The 21,329-nt window shown below is 40.3% G+C and overlaps 3 protein-coding genes across 5 annotated transcripts; 2 read left to right on the forward strand and 1 right to left on the reverse strand.

The window, feature by feature from the left end:
* Positions 1 to 1,304: 1,304 nt before the first annotated feature.
* Positions 1,305 to 9,627, reverse strand: mre11a (MRE11 homolog A, double strand break repair nuclease). Of its 2 annotated transcripts, none has more exons than XM_026192498.2 (19): positions 9,535 to 9,627; positions 9,013 to 9,076; positions 8,789 to 8,921; positions 8,533 to 8,693; positions 7,323 to 7,410; positions 6,701 to 6,842; positions 6,468 to 6,582; positions 5,118 to 5,303; positions 4,774 to 5,026; positions 4,570 to 4,696; positions 4,345 to 4,445; positions 4,084 to 4,254; positions 3,947 to 4,006; positions 3,706 to 3,877; positions 2,426 to 2,512; positions 2,229 to 2,290; positions 2,064 to 2,125; positions 1,872 to 1,968; positions 1,305 to 1,668 (listed from the first exon to the last, which is right to left on the reverse strand). In XM_026192498.2, the coding sequence occupies exons 2-19, from the start codon at positions 9,030 to 9,032 to the stop codon at positions 1,636 to 1,638; spliced, it is 2,070 nt and encodes a 689-aa protein (XP_026048283.2). In that variant the 5' UTR covers positions 9,033 to 9,076; positions 9,535 to 9,627; the 3' UTR covers positions 1,305 to 1,635. The 2 variants fall into 2 exon arrangements, with proteins under 2 accessions (XP_026048283.2, XP_026048284.2); XM_026192499.2 differs by lacking the exon at positions 9,535 to 9,627 and adding an exon at positions 9,431 to 9,484.
* Positions 9,628 to 9,785: 158 nt separating this feature from the next.
* cep57 (centrosomal protein 57) lies at positions 9,786 to 16,227 on the forward strand. Of its 2 annotated transcripts, XM_026192501.2 has the most exons (11): positions 9,786 to 10,063; positions 10,420 to 10,609; positions 10,888 to 11,088; positions 11,235 to 11,356; positions 12,999 to 13,127; positions 13,913 to 13,990; positions 14,071 to 14,166; positions 14,373 to 14,450; positions 14,550 to 14,779; positions 14,885 to 15,029; positions 15,140 to 16,227. In XM_026192501.2, the coding sequence occupies exons 1-11, from the start codon at positions 10,016 to 10,018 to the stop codon at positions 15,323 to 15,325; spliced, it is 1,503 nt and encodes a 500-aa protein (XP_026048286.2). In that variant the 5' UTR covers positions 9,786 to 10,015; the 3' UTR covers positions 15,326 to 16,227. The 2 variants fall into 2 exon arrangements, with proteins under 2 accessions (XP_026048286.2, XP_080144613.1); XM_080288487.1 differs by lacking the exon at positions 14,373 to 14,450.
* On the forward strand, positions 15,422 to 21,326 carry gucy1b2 (guanylate cyclase 1, soluble, beta 2). Its single transcript, XM_026192779.2, has 15 exons — positions 15,422 to 15,472; positions 16,826 to 16,899; positions 17,059 to 17,153; positions 17,246 to 17,406; positions 17,499 to 17,598; positions 17,703 to 17,902; positions 17,981 to 18,068; positions 18,187 to 18,290; positions 18,426 to 18,642; positions 18,713 to 19,033; positions 19,132 to 19,280; positions 19,440 to 19,586; positions 19,818 to 19,972; positions 20,100 to 20,281; positions 20,577 to 21,326. Exons 1-15 carry the CDS (start codon positions 15,422 to 15,424, stop codon positions 20,930 to 20,932), a joined length of 2,400 nt encoding a protein of 799 aa, XP_026048564.2. The 3' UTR covers positions 20,933 to 21,326.
* Positions 21,327 to 21,329: the final 3 nt, after the last annotated feature.

The raw sequence follows: 21,329 nt of genomic DNA on the forward strand, positions 1-21,329 counted from the left end.
ATTCTTAATTGTGTGTCGTTAAATGTTTGTGTCATCCCAGCCTCAAAGAAACACCCACAGACCTTAAATTAAAGTGATGAAGAAATATTTTTTTATCATTATTTACATTATGAACAAAAGATGAAATATTAGATCAAACTTTTAATTCAAACTTTTTGCACAATCAGATGATAGCCCACCTTGCTTGGAGAAACAATCATTTGTTCAGCATGATTGAAGATTAAAGAAATACTGCCCCCTTATGGTCAACAAAGTACAGGGACTTTACTCCATTAACCCTTTAAACCCTAACCCATCTTTAAAGCAGGACACCGGCCTCAAGGGCCGGTGTCCTGCAGGTTTTAGATGTCAAACACCTGAATCAAGTGATTAGCTCATTACCAGGCCTCTGGAGAACTTCAAAACATGTTGAGGAGGTAATTTAGCCATTTAAATCAGCTGTGATGGCTCAAGGACACATCTAAAACATGCAGGGACACCGGCCCTTGTGGACTGCGATTGGGGACCCCTGGTTTAAAGGGTTAATACCTGACTGCCGTGCTGCGCCGTCTTTTTCGCTGACATTTGTGTTTGCGCGTGCGCAGTGTGACAAACTGCGGTGACACCCTCACGACCAAGCGATTGATGATCGGGAGCTGGTCGTGAGGTGTTAATCGCGTCTCGTTACCCCACGTATACTACACGATGCACGACGCACGATCAAGGCTAAAATCGGGCCGATCGCCAAAATGGTCGCACGACTCAAAAATCGGCTCAAAATGGGCCAAAAATCGCACAGTGTAAGCCCAGCATAAGGAGGCCCAATGTCTCCTGCAGAATTTAGATGGTTGGGTCAGCCTTCCTGCCTTGTAGCAATGGTTCGAGCCGTTGCTGCTGGTGTAAAGGTGTCGAAAATGGTTTCTTGTTATACTTAATGATTACAGTACACCCATCTTCTGGTGGCTGTTTCCAACAAGGTAACACTCCATGCACCAAAGCTCAAACTGTTTCTTAAACATGAAAATGTGTTCATTGTACTCAAACGCCCTCCACAGTGACCAGATCTCAATACAATAGAACAACTCTGGGTTGGAATGGAATTAAGAGACTCGTCATGGATATCTAGCTGATAAATCTGCAGCAACTGTCTGATGCTATCATGTCCAAAGTCTCTGAGAAATGTTTCCAGTATCCTTTTTGAATCTATGTCACGAAGGAGTAAGGCAAAAGTGATTATCGACCTTGTACTAGTTAGGAGGACCTAATAAAGGGTCCACTAAGTGTATGTGTGACTTTGAGTTATATTGCAAAAATAAAACACTTGATTACATATCAAAAGCAACATTTATTTTTCAAGAACTACAAAAGTACTACAAAAGCCAGAGATAAACCCCATTAGTGGTTACTGTTGATGTACAGATGCAGTCCACCACCAACTGACAGGCACAGTCTTACTGTGCAAACCCAGGACAAAACCTCCACCTTGCCCATATGTACCCTTCAATCTAACCTTTCACCAGAAAACAGACTGATATGAAAATCTTAACATTAAGAATGAGTGATGAGGAAATTGAATGTGTATGGACCTTGAAATCATTCAGAATAATACCGGAGCAGCTAACTTGCAACTTTGGAAAAATTAAGATGGACTTATGGTTATCTTCTGGTCGGGGCTTTGAATGGATCATCCTGTATCAAAAAAAAAAGAGAGATGAAGAAAAAAGGATTAAGGCACGAGTCAGAGAAAACTAAAAGATGTAACAATGTTGGATAAATATATGTGTGATGTCATGAATTCAGATGCATTTTTATTGCACCTAAAATTATATGATTTAATGTTAATCCCACTTTACACGACACATCCTATACATGAATTTGCCTTCTTGTTTTACCTCATCATCATCGCTGTCCTCAAATGCAATTCCTCTTGACTGGCTCTGGCTCTGAGAGCCGTATTTAGAGAAGGACGATGATGATGAGGACGACGGTCTGGTGTAGAAAAGAACAAAGATTTTAAGAAAAGCCATTGCTCTAAAATACAACACTATATAACACTTCTACAGTCTAGGTTTAAACAAACATACTTTGGAGGCGGCCGGGCAGCTTTTGTTACAGGTATATCTTCATCTGAGTCATCAATGATCACCTAAAGATGGATAAATATGAGATTAAATGTTAGTGGATGGTATGCTTCACTTAAAAATGGAGATGTGTGAGTTTATGAGTGTTACCGTTTATCATTAACTCACTTCATCTGTGTAAGATTTGGTGGCTCTAGTCCGAGAAGGCTTTTGAGAGGATGCCTGAAATGCTGAAGAGCGAGGGAGGAAACATACAGTGGACGTGGGACAGATTTCTGTGAATTTTCTGTGGCTCTTTTTGTGGATAGACAAGTGCAACATGTGTTTACAGACAGTCACACTAACAGAAGTTTACATTCCCCTACCCTGAAAAATGCTCCTGCTTTGGGATGTTGTTGAGGACTTCTGGGACCGACCCCGACCAGCTGGCTTTGGTTCAGAGGCAGTCGCACCTGAACAGCCCGAAAAATAATGGAACAAGTCATTGAAATCATGGATTGATATTATATACGTTGCTTTTTCTGTACTATCACATTAGCCTATAATGTCTATAATATTTATGCGAAATGTCATCCCATCATGACATCATGTTATCATCAATGTTCATTTCAGAATTATACAAAAAGCTCCTTTTTCATGCAACACAAAATGGGTTAACAATTTAAAGTTGTTCTGCAGCAATGGAAGTCAAAAGCTGGTGCTACAATTCCTACAGGTGTTTCAGATTTTCTAGATTACTTACAACCTCCTTTGTCTGTATAAAGCAGTGTTGGAACACACTGTGGTACCATACCCTTGTGAGCATCAGTTGAACAGTACTGTATTGCAGAAACTAGTGTGTTGCTACACAAATGGTGAGAAAAAAGCAATTAACAATGGAAGAGAGACAGAGCATCATAACACTTAAAAATGTAGGTCCTTCCTACAAAGAAATTGGAAAGAAAGTCAAGGAGTCGTTATAGTTTCTTTCACCATCAAAAGCTACTCAGAAATTGGGGCAAACTCTGACAGGAAGAGCTCTGGCAGACCCAAAGCCACAACTGAATCAGAGGGCAAATTTCTGAGAGTTAACAGCTTGCGTGATAGGTGGCTCACAGGACAAAAGCTTCAAACACAGCTTAATAGTGGTTGTAGTAAACAAGTCTCAGAAGAGAAGACTTTGAGCTGCAGGTTTGACAGGACGAGTTGCAGCAAGAAAGCCACTGCTAAGATGTCAGAATAAGACAAAGAGGCTTGCCTGGGCTATGAAACACTGTCATTGGACTACTGAGGACTGGAAGAAGGTATTATGGACTAATGAATCAAAATGTGAAATCTTCGGTTCATCGTGCAGGGTTTTTGAATGCCGTCAGTAGGTGAAAGGATGATTCCACAGTGTGTGGCATCAACATCAAAACATAAGTCCAAGCTATGCCAGAACTCCTCACGAAAAATGAACAAGATGGTAAGCTTGAAAACATGGAGTGGCCAGCACAGTCTCCAGACTTAAACCCCATCGAGCTGGTTTGGGATGAACTGGACATAAGAGTGAAAGCAAGTCAACCTACAAGTGCCACACATTTATGGGAACTTGTACGTAGTCACTGCACTGTTGCATATCAAGATTTTTAAATACACCTTTACTGCTTCTCTTTATCGCCCTCACCTCTGCCCCTCCCTCGGCCACCACGGCCTCTGCTTCCTCGCCCTCTGCCTCGTGTAGGTGCAGCAACTGGAACCGAGCCTTCGTCAGAGTCCATATTAACATCTGAAACATCCTGATCTGCGAAGTCACCATCACCACGCTCCAACCGGTGAGCCTTAGCTCTGTTCATAGCCTGAGAAAGAAAGAGACAATTAACCAAACACAGAAATGAATTTCAGGCTTCAGTGAAGTCATTACTTACTTCTTGGATGTCTTTCTCCTCCTCAGCTGTGTTCTTTTTGGAATCTCTGAATAGCCGAACCTGAAAATATAAAAACATGAAAAATATATAATATGACAATAATTACTCCACTTCCACTACATGCTACGTTCTTTTACCTCTGCATCTATATCCTGTTCTGTGGTTACTCCTCTAGACTGAAGATGGAGCTGTGTCTTCTGCAACTGGTAAGTGATAAGCTCCTCGATGGCTTCCTTCTCATCTTTGTCAACAAACTCCTGAATGGCCTTACCCATGCCTTGTTCAGTCAGCAGGGACAGCTGTACCTTCTAGACATACAGAAAGAATACAAAGATCAAATGCCAGATGAAAACAAGAGATTCCATACACTAAACATGCCGGTTTTAAGATGAGCACACCTGCTCTGCTGCCTCAAAGTACTGCTTGACAAGGTCCTCCACTCTCAACCCTTCGACAGCAGTAGGTTTGAACAGCTTCCCATAGTCAATACTGCTCTCATCTAAAAAGCAAAATGAATTAAATCAGAGGGCTGAATGGTCAGTTTACTCTCTGAAGCAGAGCTACATTATGGGATTTATCCAGTGCTGAGTTAATGGTGTAGAGATTCACAGCAGCAGCCAAACCTTTGATTTCCTTCTGCTCACGGCGTCTGATAAAGTGAATTATGTCTTTCGGGTTGGCCACACGATCCACAAACTTCTGGCTGAACCGTGAGGTATTGAATGCCTCAAAACCGCCACTGTAGTCCACCTGCAAAGAGAATTTCATATTTAGATTTCAATTAAGCAGCAACATTAGGATGTATGCACACAGTGTATCCATCTTACTCTCAGGCGAATAAGAGGTTTCTCAGGTGTAAGCCGACATCCAAGTCTTTCCCTTTCTGCTTCGTCCAGCATCTCTGTGACCTTTGCAAAACAATAGTCCTCCACCTTCTTTGTTACATGAGGTGTATCTGGTGTAAAACAGTCCTGATGATCAGCCAGCACCACATCCTCAATGAAGAACTGACGCACAGTCTTCAGGGGGATCTCTTGCAATTTCATTTTACGACCTTTCACCCTCAACAGACCAATTTTCCTAGATATGAATAAACAGACAAACAGTGTTTTGAGAACTGACATTAAAATACATTCAGAATGTGATTCATTTAATGTGTGTGCATTCATACTTCTTGGTGGCTTCTCCAGGAGAAAGGGATGTAGCTACAGAGCTTCCAGGCTGTGACACATAGAAGAGCTGCTGTTCATTTAGGGTGGGTTTAATCAAACACTCATGTTCATGACCCCACACCACCAGGTCAAGGAAATCATCCAGGAACTGCTCAGGAATGTAGTTTGTAGGACCATGTTTACTCCTTGACAAAATACAAACACAGAAAAAGTTGTTGGTATTTTTACATAATTAGGTGATCAAATAAAAAGAAATTTATGAACAAGTTATACTAATACAAGATTTTTTTTCATGTCACAACTTCCCTCTCATATACACTGTTAGGTTTAATGTATGTGTTGTAAGTTGCCATTTAAAAAGCTAGAATGCTTCTATTTGCTCTCTATGTAACCCGCGCATATGAGTACGTGCACGACCTCGATAAGGGGAACAAGCAGCCTTGAGAAGAACAGATTCTATTCAATGAAGGAAGCCACCTGGCTGGGACGAGATGCCGACATCTGTGTGTAACCAATAAAAACAACCTGCAGGAGGAAAGCAAGTTGAAGTGGGTTGGAGACAACTGCTTCCCTCTTGCAAGTGAAAACTTGAGCTCTGTGTGACCTCGTTCCTGAGTGAGTTTCTGTTTATCCAGCAGTATCAGAGGTAAGACTCTGACATACAGAACACCCTGTATGTTTACTGAGGAACACTTGGAGACAGACTTGTTTAGTAAATGAAATAAATGAATGCACCATTGTGTGTTTATTTAATTATTGAATTAATTAATTATAACACATATTAATAATTCATGATAAGACATCATTATTTAACTGTATGACTAGTTAACTAAGATAGGAAATAAATTCAACAAATTAATAAATAAATTCAAAAGAAAATAATTACTTAAATGTGTCATTAATTAGTTAAAAACATGTTTTACTATTTCACTATTTATTTATTTTTATTTTTATGGTTCCTGGATCATGAAGTCATTTAAACTATCACAACAACTCGTCAACAGACCCACACATCTGCTTGGTTACCCTGCACAGCAAATCAAGATGGCCCAATCCCAGATTATGGATTGATGCAGTGTCAATGTCAATAGGTGGTTATATGGATTTGGAGTATCCAGGTATCCCAGAATACATTTCAAATTAAATCGCCAGTAGCATTGTTTACTTAATTATGTACTTTGTAAATTATTTATTATGTATTTCAAAATGTAATTATTATATTAATGACCTGTTTAACTGATTACATGATGAAGTATTTATTTATGTATTTATTTAATACTGTTTGACACTTTCAGCACTCCATAGTTTGACACAGCTGCATCTCAAATGCTTTTAAATGATGTAGTTACCTGTTCTGATGGATGGTGAAGAGGTTAAACCAGCCATCTTGGTCTTCTTTCGGGCGAAGCATGGATACCTGTTTGTTGACAAACATCCTGTACAGGCGCTCATCTGGGATAGAACCTTGAGACATATTAATACAAAATTAAAATCAATCGTTGATTGATTGACAAATCTTAGTGAAACAACAAGATTATTTTAGGAATGGACACTACTGATCCATCTGGAAACATGAACCTACCAAGACCATATAAGGCAAGCTTGGTGATGCCTTTCTGTATTAAAATGGGACTGATTTCTATCTTCTCCACAGAGTGGGAGTGGCCAAAATGATTGACAAGTCCGGAAGCACTCAGCAGATCCAATGCACACAAGCCTTCAGCCTTGGAGAAAACATACAGAAATCCACATACTTGAATATTAGTGCATGGGTGTCACGGTCAGGTGTATGAGAATGGAAAGAGAGGACCCAACTGCAGGACTCACAGATTTATTACACAAACAGGATGAACTGAACATGAAAGGTTGACCTTAACTACTGAACTAGACTGTAAACACACACGATGAGTTGACGACAACAAGACAAAGAACTGAGGGAAACTGAGGGCTTAAATACACTGGATAACGATGATGAGTGGAAACAGGTGAGAACACAGCTGAACTAAATCTGATTAATGACAAAGAGGAAGTAGAACTTAACAGAATGCACACAGACAGAAGACTAACACAATAAAACAGGAAACACACACGTGAAAACAAACAATGACAAAAGGTCCAGAACTGAAAACACTGGGTCAAAGGAACCCTGACAATGGGTGTTGTATCTGAATTCATAACTTCCTTTGTCACTAAAAGCAACTCACTCCAGTTGGGTCATCATGGTTCCCATGAATGCTGAACACAGGAATAGAGATGTTCAGGTTTTCATCCTGATAATTAACCCAGGGGAACCTACAAGATATCAACACACACATAACATTTATACATAATAAATAAAACAGTGTGTTATAGAAGTTTAGCACATGTTGTGATTAAATAATTTGAAGTGCCTCAATAATGCTATGCTTTTTTATTAATAAGGGTTATAAAGTTATATAGTATAGTATTAAGTGGACACGGCCCTGAAAATAAAGGCATTACACTACGTGTCTTTGGGGGGTTGAATGCTGCAGACTCACGCTTGCCTGGGAAAAGGTAGATAACAGGGGACCATCTTCTAGTGGAAAGTTACTGAGACACTGTTTTTTAGACTAGAATGAGAGAGCTTCTATAATAAAACTATTGGGGGCACCACCATTTTGAGATCCGCGGCAACGTGTCATGCAGGACGCATCACCCTTCTAGAAGTCACTGTGTAAGTGTGAAATGGTCTACTAAGCAGTGTTTTGTCTTCCATCGGATGCCTATGAGGAATCAAAAGAACTCGGTGAAGTGTTGATATTTAACACAGACACGTGACCGTTTACCATGTGACACTAACTTGTTTTTTGGGCTTGTAATCCTGAAATACAGTTACAAACCTACTAAACATTCCTTAGATGAGTAAAAGAGTAAAGAAACCAGTATATACACTCTCTCAGAGAAAGTAACACACTTTCATAACAAGCTTCTTGCTGTGTAACCCTTGCATTCCCCCTGACTGCACACCACATGATTTAGATCATTATGTTGTTTAAAAACGAATTATATTGGACAAGATATGAAGGTGTATAAAAGTTTAAATAATTATCAGTATTATGTGTCAAGATGGGTAACAAACCCCAGTTACTGGCCTGGAATTGTAATCACTGGATCAAGTGGACCACAGTTATTGCTCAGGTATTTACCTGATTTTTATTGTATTTATATTATAATGATACTGACACATCTCTGTACATTATCTCTTACATCGTCAATGAGTCAGCATAGCTCATTTCTCATTAATATCAGTGATAATTTGTATGTTAAGTGTATATGAGTGATTGGATGTGATCGCCACCATTTATCAGATCCAATATGGCGAACAGTTCTTAAGCGACCTGCACATGACATTACGTGCAAAACCTCTATAGGATGACACCAAGTGAAACTGACTGTGTTGTGTTGAAGTTGACTTTCTGGTCACTGAGGATTTCGAAGCGTACAGGCGAGTCTCCCATGCAGTATTTTCGCAGCATAGTGAGGCACTTGTGAAGGCACTGGCGTGAAGGTTTGTTGTCATGGAATAAATCGCCACCAAGGAGGATGAAATCTACCTGTTAGCAAAGAAACAAGCAAAAAGAAAAGAAATGGATACTTGAGACATGCGGAGGTAATGGTCCATTCAGGTCCACTTACAACAAGCACGCACCTCATTTTGCTTGGCACATTGCAGGATTTCATCTAGTGTGGTGTATGTGTCATTTCCACGAATGGCATCCTTCTCAAGGTAACCAAGGTGAATATCTGTAGCAATCAGGATCTTGAAAGTATCCTCATCATCTCTAGAAAATGGAAACATATGTGTACATATTACATGGATATAAACATTACATTCAAGAACACGTTCAAGAGGAAAGACTTAAAAGACCATACGAGGTATTCTCTGAAGACATGATGATGTGTTTACAGCTGGCAGGGGCTCAGCAATAAGGCTTTTCTGCAAAAAATACAAACAATATAAACAATTCATATTTATTTTAAAAAATATCTTAAGGAAACTTACGATATTAAGAAACTTAAGAAAATGAATCACAAACAATAACAATAAAAATAAGTGGATATTTGTAAAAAGTTCAGAATCAAAAATAGCACTTTTTTTAAGAGTCCCTATGTCCCAAAAACATGCTAACGACACACTATGCATGATGAACCGCCGACCTAACTTATTATTATGTTAGTAAGACCGTAGCTACAGCTAAGAGTAACACGTTATCGGAAAGACAGCAGGTTAGCTTTTGCCTGTGTTGGAAAGCGGTGGGTGAAATGTATTAATAGCATGACTACAACAAACCTATCATGTGTTCGTAAATTTGTTGAATGTAGCCTACAGTTAAGATGCCCATACGGCCTAGGTAACGACCCAGTTTGGAAAAATAACACGACCATCCCACTTACCTTCTCTAAAGTCTCTAAACTACCCAAGTTGCCATAAAATTCCCGGCAACTCTTGCAAACCCTTGCTCCACCCCTCAAGGGTGTCTGAGAGTTATTGTAGTTTCATTCCTAAACATCTCGATTCTTCAAAGCGGAATCTCCGCTGAGGAGAAACTACATTTCCGGTAAGCCCACCGTGTGCGCTTGTTTTATGGATATTGGCACTCCGGTCCGCGTCTTTTATAAGTCCTTAGTGTCTAACGAGTCATAATGTGATTTAAACCATTCGTACCCTTCAGAAACCATGGACTGTGTCGCTTGTCAAAGTGGTGTTTTCTTTTGCACAGCCCATATTAGCACAAACGGCTGTACAAACTGTGCTTAGCTAGTAATCTGTCAGTCGTAATTAAAAAGCGATGTGCTGTAGTTCTACTCTCAGCTAGCATTGCGTCATTTGCATTTCTTTAACACATGCGAGACAGGCTGGAATGGTTGCATTTCGATGGAGACGCTGCCAAAAACACTCGCAGCTGATGCTACGCGGGAAACGGTAGTATTACCAGATTTGGGTGAATTTTAATCGAAAGAAAAATTAAAAGCAGGTTGCCACCGTTTATCTTGAGTTAGCTAGACTGCACAGGAAGCTGCCTAGCAGCAGTTGCTACAACTCAAACTAAACGATGTTGCAAACCTAATAGTGGGCTGAAGTTATTCTGTGTTTGACGTGAACTGGACGGAATGAATATAGTTTTTTTTCTCACGGTCATTTCACTTTCTGTACTCCATTTGTTGTTTTTGGCCCTGTTCTATTCGCTCACTGTAAAAAATGTAGATGCCAGCAGTTATCTAAAGTCTAATATGGAAAATGCAGATAACTAAATAACATTTAGTCCTGTTTCCCTGCAGGAATCTTATCCACCACCACCACCAACCTGTGGACCGGTGCCTGACAGTCTGTCTCTGCCATCCTACAAAGACTACCCAGCTCACCGACCTTTTATCAACACACTTGTGCATCACAGACCTCAAACACACACTCATCAATCATATGTTCCATCATCACCCATCAAAGCCTTCCCTGAGACCAACAGTACTGGTACAATTAACTTGTGCATCTCTTCTGTTGCCTGTGTAGAGTTTCCATTCAGGCATTGTAGTGTTTCAGAGCTCCATGGTTACACATGCAACATGATGCTGCACTACTTGAATGTCTCAGCTTCACCAACATCTATTCATTCGTCCAATCATCCTTTCTTAGCTCCTGTCATGTTATCTTCTTTTTCCTTTTAGACCCCAAAAATATCTTGTTACACCAGATATGTCACGATATGCAGACCCTTCCTGTAGCTAACTTATATTTTTATGTCTGTGAAGTGATCTTATCTGCCTTGAGGAACCTACAAGAAAAGATCAGGAGGTTGGAGATGGAAAAAGGACATGCAGAGCGGAGTCTGCATGCACTGGGAAAAGATGCTTCACAAACACTTCTACAGAATGAAGATATTACACCGAGACTCTTAAATGATCAAAAAGACCCAGAAAGACAAAGAAGTGCCCATTCCAACTGCAACCAAGGTGAGTATAGATAGATAGATAGATATATGGTGATAATAATTTAATTACCTTTTCATATACTTTTATTACTGTCTTGTTTCAAGCTATAGTCTTTTTTTTTTTTTTGTTACCTACATGTCTTCTGCGTATCTTCTCTCTATTTCTAGTGCTGATCAACCACCTTGCTGCCGCAGAGTCTCGCTGTTTGAAGCTGGAGCGACAGCTGGATCACATGAGGAGGATGCTGCGCAATGCCAGAACAGAGAGGACCAACCTGCTTAAACAGCAGGTTAAATGTCATAGCCTGTAGCTTTTCATTTAAAATATACAGTGGTCCCTTGTCTATCGCGGTAGTTACGTTTTAAAAATAACAGGTGAAATCCACGAAGTAGTCAACGTTATTTTTTACAATTATTATAGATGTTTTAAGGCTGTAAAACCCCTCACTCCACACTTTATACACTTCTCTCAGACAGGCATGAACATTTTCACACTTTTCTCTCTTGTTTAAACTCTCTCAAAGTTCAAACCTTCATAGCAAAATAAGTCCAGTATTATAGAATGAAACCAAAGTCACCCGCGGTTGCCTTTGACGGTGCAAAATGTTTCGTCGAAATTGTTGTGTTTGTTGGGGAGAAAACTTAAAAACATACAGTACAGCACCTCAGAGTCACACTGCTAGCGATAGAAAATTGATGTAAATTTGACAAGCTGAACGCATTCTGTACTGTACAGGAGACACAGTACAAGATTGATTGACAGTGGTCTACAGCCAATCAGGATGCAGAACACAGTGCACTGTAAAAAAAAAAAAAAGCATGCAAAATTGTACAAAAAAAATCGAAACAGTGAGGCCGCGAAAGATGAAAGATGAACCGCGTTATAGCGAGGGACCACTGTATTCATTTAAAAACTTGAAATCAGTAGTCCGTAGATCCATATTCTTGACGGAGGCGCTCGCACTTTCTCCTTCTCCCTTATCTTTCCTGCTTGGCTTCTCATGTCTTTTGTATAGTCTCGCTTAATCTCTAACCCTAAGTGAGTCTCCCAAACTTGTTCTCTAAAACCTAAAGAAGAATTATGGATTTGATCAACTGGTCCCTTAACGAAACTGACAACTCTGGGCTTGGGAGAGCCTGATTGTCCTGCGGAGACATTTGCTGCTGGATACTCGATGGTCGGCTGCGTCGTGTGTCTAGCGACACTCGATGGAGGACATTGAACGACATCTACCAATTCGGAACCATGATAACAGAGTTCTGGCTGATTGGAGCTGGCTCGGACCTGGCTTATCGAAGAACAAGAAGCAGCTACAGCTGTTCAAAATTCCACAAGGCTGGCTGACATGATAGAGGATGGGCAGGGCTGTGAGTACTCATACTGCTTTTGAACACAATATGGATAAGATCTTGGAGAAGCTCATGGCTCTGCTATATGGATAACATCTTGAAGAAGAACAAATGGAATTGAGAGACCTGTTGATCAGTGACGGACATTAGACCAACTGTAAAATTGGATGGAGTTTGTTCGCACTAACCAAACTAACTACCCTCTTCAACTCATGCGGCCCCCTGGCGGCAGCTGGATGCTCAAGGCAAAAGCTGACAGGAATAACAATCCTCCTTTAGATAATAAGACTGTGTTGTGACTTTCTCCCTCCTCATTCAAGGCCACCCACGTCGACCGAAGATTGTTGATCTCCCTGTTGGAGCTCAGTCTGGGGGGAGTTATTTTTTCTCCTCGTCTTTCCTCATGTTGTGCATTTTCCATTGTTATACCTCTCTGACCTGTCTTCCCCATGTGATGTTGTAATGTATGTATGGTTGGAAGGGTAAGATGGCACTGGCGAAGGTCGGTAGCCTTAACCCAAAAAATTTCCCACATGTGGGACTAATAAAGGTTATCTTATCTTATTGTTATCTTCCTTTCAGGACATCCTGCAGAAAGCCAAATCAGCTGAGTGGCAGTCTGACACAGCATCACAGTATGCTCAGTTTGACAAGCTGGAGAGACTTGAGCGGGAGTATCTCAGACTGACACGTACACAGAACATTTCCGAGGTAAATATACAGACTTGTTGACGTAGTGTCAGGTACACTGAAATTATCTACTGAACAACCCATGCTCTTCTGTCATAAGGAAGAGAATATTGCCATTAAACATCATAAAATCCATGGCAGTGGCATCAGGCTTCCCCAGATTACCCACAGCTTGTTTTTGTTCAAGCATGGTTTGATAAATCAAAAGTATGAGTATCAAACTGCTGTCCTGGGGGCTCTAAATGTCCCACCAAAGGGTCTGATTTTGGCCCACAGTTAGCTTTGCAAATTGGGGAAATTGCAGTGAAGCAGTGCATAATTTGTTGGCTATTTCACTGTACTACTTACTTAAATATAGATGAAGCAAGTGGTTCACAAAACATTTAATCACTAAAATAGGTTGTTTTTTCATGCCAGAAATAGGACTTTAAAGCATCTCAAGCTATTCATCACCTGGTGGTGTCTTTTCTAAGATTACTGAACAACAGTTTTAGTGTAATTTTCAGTTGAATTTCCCACAGCTCATATTAAAGAAAACAGATAAATGTTCACAAGAGTTTACAAGAAGTCTTTAAACAGACCAGAACAAGACAAAAAGAATACTGGTTCTTAAGAGGAGCTCAGAATTTAAAATTCTGTATGCTGTCATGGACCTGGATTAATCTGCACATTAAGAAGCTAAGAATTATTTTCAGGTTTGTTCTTTATTTGTCAGTATTTTCTATTTTTACTGGACTTAAAAGTGGTAACAAGTAAAAGTTAGTGTTTTGATATATTCATCGTATGATGGGTTTGTTTGTCTTCAGATGAAGATCCTTGAGTTGGAGATGAAACTACAGGAAGAGGAGTACCAAAGAAAGCTCATCCAAGACAAGGCCAACCAAGTAATGAGACATGAATTATAATTTTCATCTTTGCTCTCTCTGTTACTCACTTTACATACTTTCTTCTTTCCAATGCTCAGCTACAGACGGGGTTGGACGCCAGTAGGATCCTGCTGCAGTCTGTGTCACCGTGCCGATCCGCCAAGAAGCCCAAAGAGAAGAAGTCCAATACAAAGGTTAAGACCTTCACATGCTCAGCTCATGGTTTTACTTCTGTTTGAGACTGCTAAGGTTCCTTCTTTATAAGTAGATGGTAGAAGAGACAGTTTTGCTCACAAGTGTAGATTTTATTAAAAAGGTTAAACATGTTCATCAGGGAAACCAGATAAAAACATCAATCCAAATTCCATCTTCCCTAGTTTTATTTCCATTTCCTTTCCAGAAATCATCGCAGCAATATTCCCACACAGAGCCACATTATAGACTGAGCCTGAGAGATGTACCCTTTGTTGCTGGAACGGTATAAAAAGACATGCCCGTGTGATGGAATACAATGGTCTACCATATTTAACATGCACTTCCCTTATGCTGACTCGCTCTCTTTCTCTCTGACGTTTAGTCAGTAGGCTGCAGCCACTCGGTCAGAGCCAACGTCCAGTCAGTTTTGTCTCTCCTGAAGCGACACCAGCCCCACCTCTGCAACAGCCGCGTCCTCTCACGCAACACGAACGGCTCCGGCACAGACGGCCACCGGCATTCAGACAGTTCCTCTTCTTCCTCTTCGGCTAGCGGGGAGGAATTATCGGAGCTGCTGCAAGCCCTGCAGGAGGAGCTGCGACTCATGAGCTTGTGAGCAGTATTTCATTTGATCTCGACACAAGGCAAGTCACAGACGACGATTATCAAAAGTACTTTGGGGGGTTTTTTCAGTGTGTTTCTGCGTGTGTGTTGCAGGGAGCATGATGAGTTAATGAGGCAGGTGGAGGATTGTGTGTTTGAACAGGAAAGAAAGGAACTTCGGAGGGTGCAGGAGAGGCTGTTGTTGAAAATGGAGAGGAAAGGAGAGCAGATCAGTAAGCTGTACAAGCACAAGTCGCAGGTGTGTTTTCACATATGCAGTCACTAGTTTTCTTTCTTGTTATTTATTTTTTATTATTATTATAATTTGTTAAAACTTGTGTCTCTTATCTTTTCCTGTCTCTCTGCCAGATAAAAAAGTTAAGAAAAGAAGCCAATTGCAGGCAGAGCAATGGGAACGAGCTGAGGGTGTCTACCACAGTGTCCACCAGAGGTCACTCTGCGGCAGCAGTCAAGGCTAGACCAGGAGACAGAAGCAAAATGAATCTGAGGCTCCTGAGGGACATGAAGGCTCTGCAGACCTCATTACGGACCTGACACTTGCCCACACTTTAGGTCACTCTTGTTGGTGCTATTTACCTCCCCTCAGCAATTACTTCAACTTCAAAACAGACACTGGCTGAAAAACACTAGATGAACACGAAGAACCAGCCTGTGTTTACCAAGCGTCTGTTTGATGAGCAGGTTCAAGAGCATATGACCTGAAATTCTTTAATATGTTTTTACTAGAATATTTGAAAAGACTGGTATGAGTCAGATTTTAGATGTCACTGATGATCAACACTAACTGACTTGTTTAAAAGCTTTGTTGTTTTTTCTTAATAATTTCTCATATTACTGTCTGACAATATGTTGAGAATATTTTAAAGAAAACTGGGCTTTAAATGGTACTTGATTTATTATTTACAAGTACTATTAAAGAGACAGTGTCTTGGTTCACGGAGCATTTTACCCCCAACATTTTCCTCTTATCTGTTTTTATGCAAGTAGAGACCATTGAAGTCTCTCTACATCTGTTTTAAATCCTGCAATTTGTGTATGTAAAAGTTACACTTTTATATTTTCTATGCAGTTGTAAAGTCCATGATCATTTCTAGAAATGGCCCAAATGTGAGGGGATTTCTTTTTACAATCAGGAGTAAACTGGATCTTAGTGAAGACACGTTTATGTTTTTATGTTTGTGCAGTATTGGTCCAATACATGGTTTTGGTTGTTGAGATTTTTTTGTGGGGGTGGGGCCTGGATACTGAAAGTTTCCTCAAACCCTCATGTGCTTGAGGTGCTCCTCTTCCAAAGACTTGTCCTTCCTGCGTTTGATGCTGGTGTCCGACTTCAGTGAAATCACAACATCCATCAAATAAATTCTCCATTCCTGATTACTTTTTCCCATAATTGTGTGAATCATTATACCATTGCATTAAAGGACCATTTAAATATCTGTTTCTGTTTCCCTTTTTTCAATCCAAATTAAATTCTGTTATGATTTCCTTCATTATCAGCAATGTAAATAACAGTACCCTCTAGCTGTTATTGATTAAGGTGGTCCAAATACAAAGAATTGTTTATCTGCACACATATACAAATATATGAATCAAAATTACTTAGATGTGACAATAAGAATACATGTTTTAACCCTCCTAAAATGGGTAAAAAAGAGAAATTTGGCTGCTACAATTGTAACTCATTCTCAGTTATGAGTTACAGTGATTTTCGAGTCCCTGTTATCAAAGTGTTATTTATAAGAGGCTGTATGTCACCCAGACCCCAGGGGGGGTTGTTAGCACCAGGCTGGACTGGACAACTCCTTTGTGGAGATGAGACTGGGAAGTCTCTTAAACAGGCTGGATTTTCTTGTTGGTTATTTTATGAGAGAAGAGACTGGGTGTGGTGAGAGAGCGGTGTGACGATAATCGTGAAGGGGAAAGCTGCTGGTGGACAAACTGCACAGAGACATGGTATGCTGCTTTTCATGGTATGCTATCTTTTATTATCTTAGTTTCTCAGCTGGCCTGATTTGTTTGTTGTATTCCTGACAGTATGGATTTATTAATGCCTGTTTGAAATCGCTGGTGGTGGAAAAGTTTGGCGAGGAGGCGTGGGTCAAGCTCAGGTAAAAGAAAAATTTCTCTTTGAGAGAGTTGAATTTTTCAAAATCTGTTTGCTTTATTAATGAATTTTTACAGCAGAAACACATTTCTGTTACATTCTTAAAACATATCAGGAAATAAACATATTGTCTTCCCAAAATCATCATCATCATCATACACAGGGATGAAGCTGGAGTCCAGGACACCTTCCTGACACATGAAGTCTACGAAGATGAAATCACTTTGCACTTAGTGGCAGAGGCCTGCAAGCTTTTAGGTGTCTTTCCATTCACGAGTTGTTTCAATATATGAAATTGAAAATTCCAGTCATACATGTTTTTATTTATTTATTTATTGATTTACTTTCAGGAGTAAAACCAGAGGTAGTCTTGAGGCAGTTCGGAGAGTATTTCTTTGAGTTTTGCAAACGCTCCGGCTACCATCACATGCTGCGGACTTTAGGAGGAAATCTGTCTGAATTCACGGAGAATTTGGATGCACTTCACAGCTACCTGTCGCTCTCCTATAAGGTACTTGCTTTCACATCTGTCTCTCTCCCCCCCCCCCCCCCCCTCTTTTTTATTGGAGATATATTTTATTTTTCCATGCTTGATTCTTGCAGGAGATGAATGCACCTTCTTTTCGAGTGGAAAGGAACCCTGATGGAACCATGCTTCTCCATTATTATTCTGACCGCAGAGGACTTTGTCACATTGTTCCTGGTTTATTTGAAACATTTCCTTTAGAAATAACAATTTTGAGCTACATTACTCTCATTCTTAATATGGAGTATTTGGATCTAAATACCAAGTGTTCTCTTTTGTAGGTATTATTGGTGCTGTTGCTAAGGATTTTTTCAACAGTGAGATAACAATGGAGATTGTTAACCAGCTAGAAGAACTGGAGAGAACTGGAAAGAAGGAGCACGTGGTTTTCCTAGTTAGCAGTAAAACTGATGCTTCCTCAAAGGCCCAGATCCTTCATTCTTTGACTGATGAACCTAATACCACCGTCGGGATCAAAAAGGTTAGATTTTAGAAGTGGTAAATTAAATAACAATTTTATTTTACTGGAATTCTAACTCTTTTCTGTTTATTCAAACAGTCTGATCATGAAAAGAAAACAAAGATCAGTTTCACCATGCCCAGGAGTCACTGGCAGACATCAAAGGAGTTGGTTCACATCGGAAAAGGTACAGTTAACATAAAGCCTTGGAGCAATGGGCTGTGCCCAACGACTCCTATAAGACATTTGCATTTTTACATTTGCATGTATAAATAAATATTTACAACATTTATTTTGCTATACAGGCAAATCATTGAAGAATTTTGAACCTGTGTATCCCATGAAGCTCAAAATTGACCTGCAGACTTTCTGCCATGCTTTCCCTTTTCATGTAGTCTTTGATGAGCAGGTAGAATTTACAGAAATATATACATGGTTTAGATTAGCGATGAACAGTCTCTGCATAAACCAACTCAAGAGTCATAAATAATTAAGTCATATAATATTAACGGTGAAAACCTAATGGTGGTGGTGTGTGGTACAGCTGGTGGTGCATCAGGCTGGAGTGAATCTCCAAAGGACTGTCCCTGGGCTGCAGATTGTGAATATCCATTTAGATGAGTACTTCAGCATTGTGCATCCTGAGGTGACTTTCACAATCTCCAGCATCCGGAAGTTCATCAACAGCCACTTTGTCATGCAGACTCGCAGGGAAATGATGCCTGAGACATGGAAAGGCCGGCCTATGCTTCAGCTCAGAGGTAAAAAGAAAGAAACATTTTCTTTTTCTTATGTGTGTATTTTTTTCCATCTTCTGTTATTTGTCTTCAGGTCAGATGATCTGGATGCCTTCTCTGCGCTGCATGTTATATCAAGCCTCTCCTTTGCTGAGAAGCCTTCAGGAGCTGGAGGAAATGCACATGCACATTTCTGACATTGCACCCCATGATGTCACCCGAGACCTTATCCTACTCAATCACCAGCGACTGGCTGAAATGGAGCTATCCAGTCAGCTGGAAAGGAAGAAGGAAGAGCTCCGCATCCTGTCCCAGCACCTTGAGGAAGAGAAGAGAAAGACAGAGAACTTGCTGTATGCCATGCTGCCTAAGCATGTAGCCAACCAGCTGAAAGAGGGCAAAAAAGTAGATGCAGGTTAATAGATAGTTAAAAGATATAAATACTGGATAATTTGTTTGGGCCTATCTGATGTGGCTGTTTTGCATCTTAATTTGTGTGTATGTGTCCTACAGGAGAATTCAAGGAATGCACCATATTGTTCAGTGATGTAGTGACGTTTACCAATATCTGTGCCATGTGTGAACCCATTCAAATCGTTCATATGCTTAACTCCATGTACCTGCAATTTGACCGACTCACCACTGTGCACAATGTCTACAAGGTAAATATGAATGGTGTAACCTGGTTTTTTCCATGTACATTTCACTGGAAAAGAAAAGAACCATTCATGCATTTCCATAAAGCTTTTGGTTACGGGTTGTTTTTTTTCCCATCATGTCATCTGTTTGAACCTGACAGAGTATTTTTCTGTTTTTACCAGGTTGAAACCATAGGGGATGCCTATATGGTGGTAGGTGGGGTTCCTATACCTGTCTCCAGCCATGCTGAGAGGGTGGCCAACTTTGCTCTGGGCATGATTATAGCTGCCAAGGAGGTTATTAACCCCATAACTGGAGGACCCATTCAGGTGCAAGGAAGTTTATAGAGCACTTCTTAAGTAAATGGTTGTGAAATGGGGGGAATTTTACTCAATTATTGTGCTACACCATTACGGTAGTTCTGCTGTAAGCAGCAGAGACAAAAACACACTTTTGAGTGGAAGGAGTCTTCTTTCACTCCCCCAAATGCACCTGTGCCAGAGTTTGAATCCAAATATACATATGTAATTCCATCTGTGTGATGTTTTGTATTTCTATAGATCCGTGTGGGTCTCCACAGTGGTCCTGTATTGGCAGGTGTAGTTGGGGAAAAGATGCCACGCTACTGTCTTTTCGGAGACACTGTCAACACTGCATCTCGTATGGAGAGTCACGGCCTCCCCAACAAGATCCATTTGAGCCCAACTGTATACCAGTGAGGAGACACATAATATTGCACAAGAAAACCTGCATCCATACACACTTTCATGTGCTATGAAACCTGTGTTATCATCAGAATGATTACTGCCTTTATTTCTAAGTCTTGCCTTCATATATTTCAGGGCTTTAAAGAACAAATGCTTTGTCATCCAGAAACGAGGAGAGATAGAGGTGAAGGGAAAGGGGAGTATGACCACTTACTTTCTTGAAAGAAACACCGGAGTGAGCGAGCAGCAGATTATGGGTCTCTGTGACCTGGAGGCCACAGACGGAGAGGACAGCAGCCAGGGAAGCTACCAGCCAGGTCTGTATAGACCAAATGTAGTGATTTGTTGTGTGTCTTTGAAATTATAACTGATGGTTGTTTGACATTTCTGTCTGTACAATTCCTCCATCTAAAGCACAAGTGCACACTGCAATAGATGCACAGCCTTAGTATCACATCCTCTACAGAGAAAATAACAAAATCAATATGATAAGAGGGGCACCTCAATTTCAACTGTATATAGAAACAGTCTTGGAGCAAATGTGACCACATAAATTCCTCTAGATTGAATAAAGTATTCTAATTCTGACTGTGTTTTTGTCCTCTTTTACAGGTTTTGAAACAAAGCATAAAGATGAGCCTTTCTTGATCCCAATGAATTACAAAGACAGTCCAAGTGAATCTCTGCCATCATCAAATATGTCTGAGATTCAAATCTGCCCAATTCTCAAGCCCACCGACTCAGAAAGCTATGGAAGCCTCGACACTGAAAACCAATCAGAGGATGGAGCTCCTGACCAGTTACAAGCTACTGCTAAATTTGGCCAAACAGAATACACAGAGAAAAACGTAGAGGAATTAGACAGTGATAGCCACGTGGACATGCAGGAGCAAAACTTGATGAGTGATTCTTTGGAAACTAATATTGAAAGAAAACATAGCCAAACCCAGTTCTGTGTAGTTCTCTGAGCTGCTAATAGTAATGCATAATAGTTTACAGGCTGTAAATGGTTTATCAGCAAGAGTGGATGTAATGATGAGCATGAACCCTTGCAGCTGACACCAACTACTGACAAAACAACTTTGCTGCAGAGATTATGTTCTGTACTTCATCAGTTAGAGTGATTCGCTGCACTGTACAAGGTTTTCTGTTAATGTGTCATTTATTGGATGTTGCAGATCAAATGTTGAAGTTGCAGGTGAAGTTCAAGTAATGATTATATGCTTTGGTTGTAGCTCATGCGTCTTATATTAGAAGTTTTAATTGTGTCTGCCCTGCACAGTGACAGCGGCACAGTAAGCAAAATGTTTTCATGTTATTGAGAAATGATTATCTATCTATGGAATAATAAAACAGTCTCCTTTA

This window comes from Astatotilapia calliptera, chromosome 14, assembly GCF_964374335.1.
Source record: "Astatotilapia calliptera chromosome 14, fAstCal68.1, whole genome shotgun sequence".
NCBI lineage: Eukaryota > Metazoa > Chordata > Actinopteri > Cichliformes > Cichlidae > Astatotilapia > Astatotilapia calliptera.

Bases quoted from the DNA above. Each gene is read 5' to 3' on its own strand.
- gucy1b2 (XM_026192779.2), top strand. From the start codon at position 15,422: ATGAACACGAAGAACCAGCCTGTGTTTACCAAGCGTCTGTTTGATGAG. The intron at 19,034-19,131 runs GTTAATAGATAG...TGTGTCCTACAG, and splicing joins GGGCAAAAAAGTAGATGCAG to GAGAATTCAAGGAATGCACC. The intron at 19,973-20,099 runs GTGAGGAGACAC...CATATATTTCAG, and splicing joins TTGAGCCCAACTGTATACCA to GGCTTTAAAGAACAAATGCT.
- cep57 (XM_026192501.2), top strand. From the start codon at position 10,016: ATGGAGACGCTGCCAAAAACACTCGCAGCTGATGCTACGCGGGAAACG. The intron at 11,089-11,234 runs GTGAGTATAGAT...CTCTATTTCTAG, and splicing joins CCATTCCAACTGCAACCAAG to TGCTGATCAACCACCTTGCT. The intron at 15,030-15,139 runs GTGTGTTTTCAC...TCTCTCTGCCAG, and splicing joins TGTACAAGCACAAGTCGCAG to ATAAAAAAGTTAAGAAAAGA.
- mre11a (XM_026192498.2), bottom strand. From the start codon at position 9,032: ATGTCTTCAGAGAATACCTC. The intron at 7,411-8,532 runs GTCAGTTTCACT...GATATCTTGTAG, and splicing joins GTCAACTTCAACACAACACA to GTTCCCCTGGGTTAATTATC. The intron at 3,878-3,946 runs GTAAGTAATGAC...TTTCTTTCTCAG, and splicing joins AGGAGAAAGACATCCAAGAA to GCTATGAACAGAGCTAAGGC.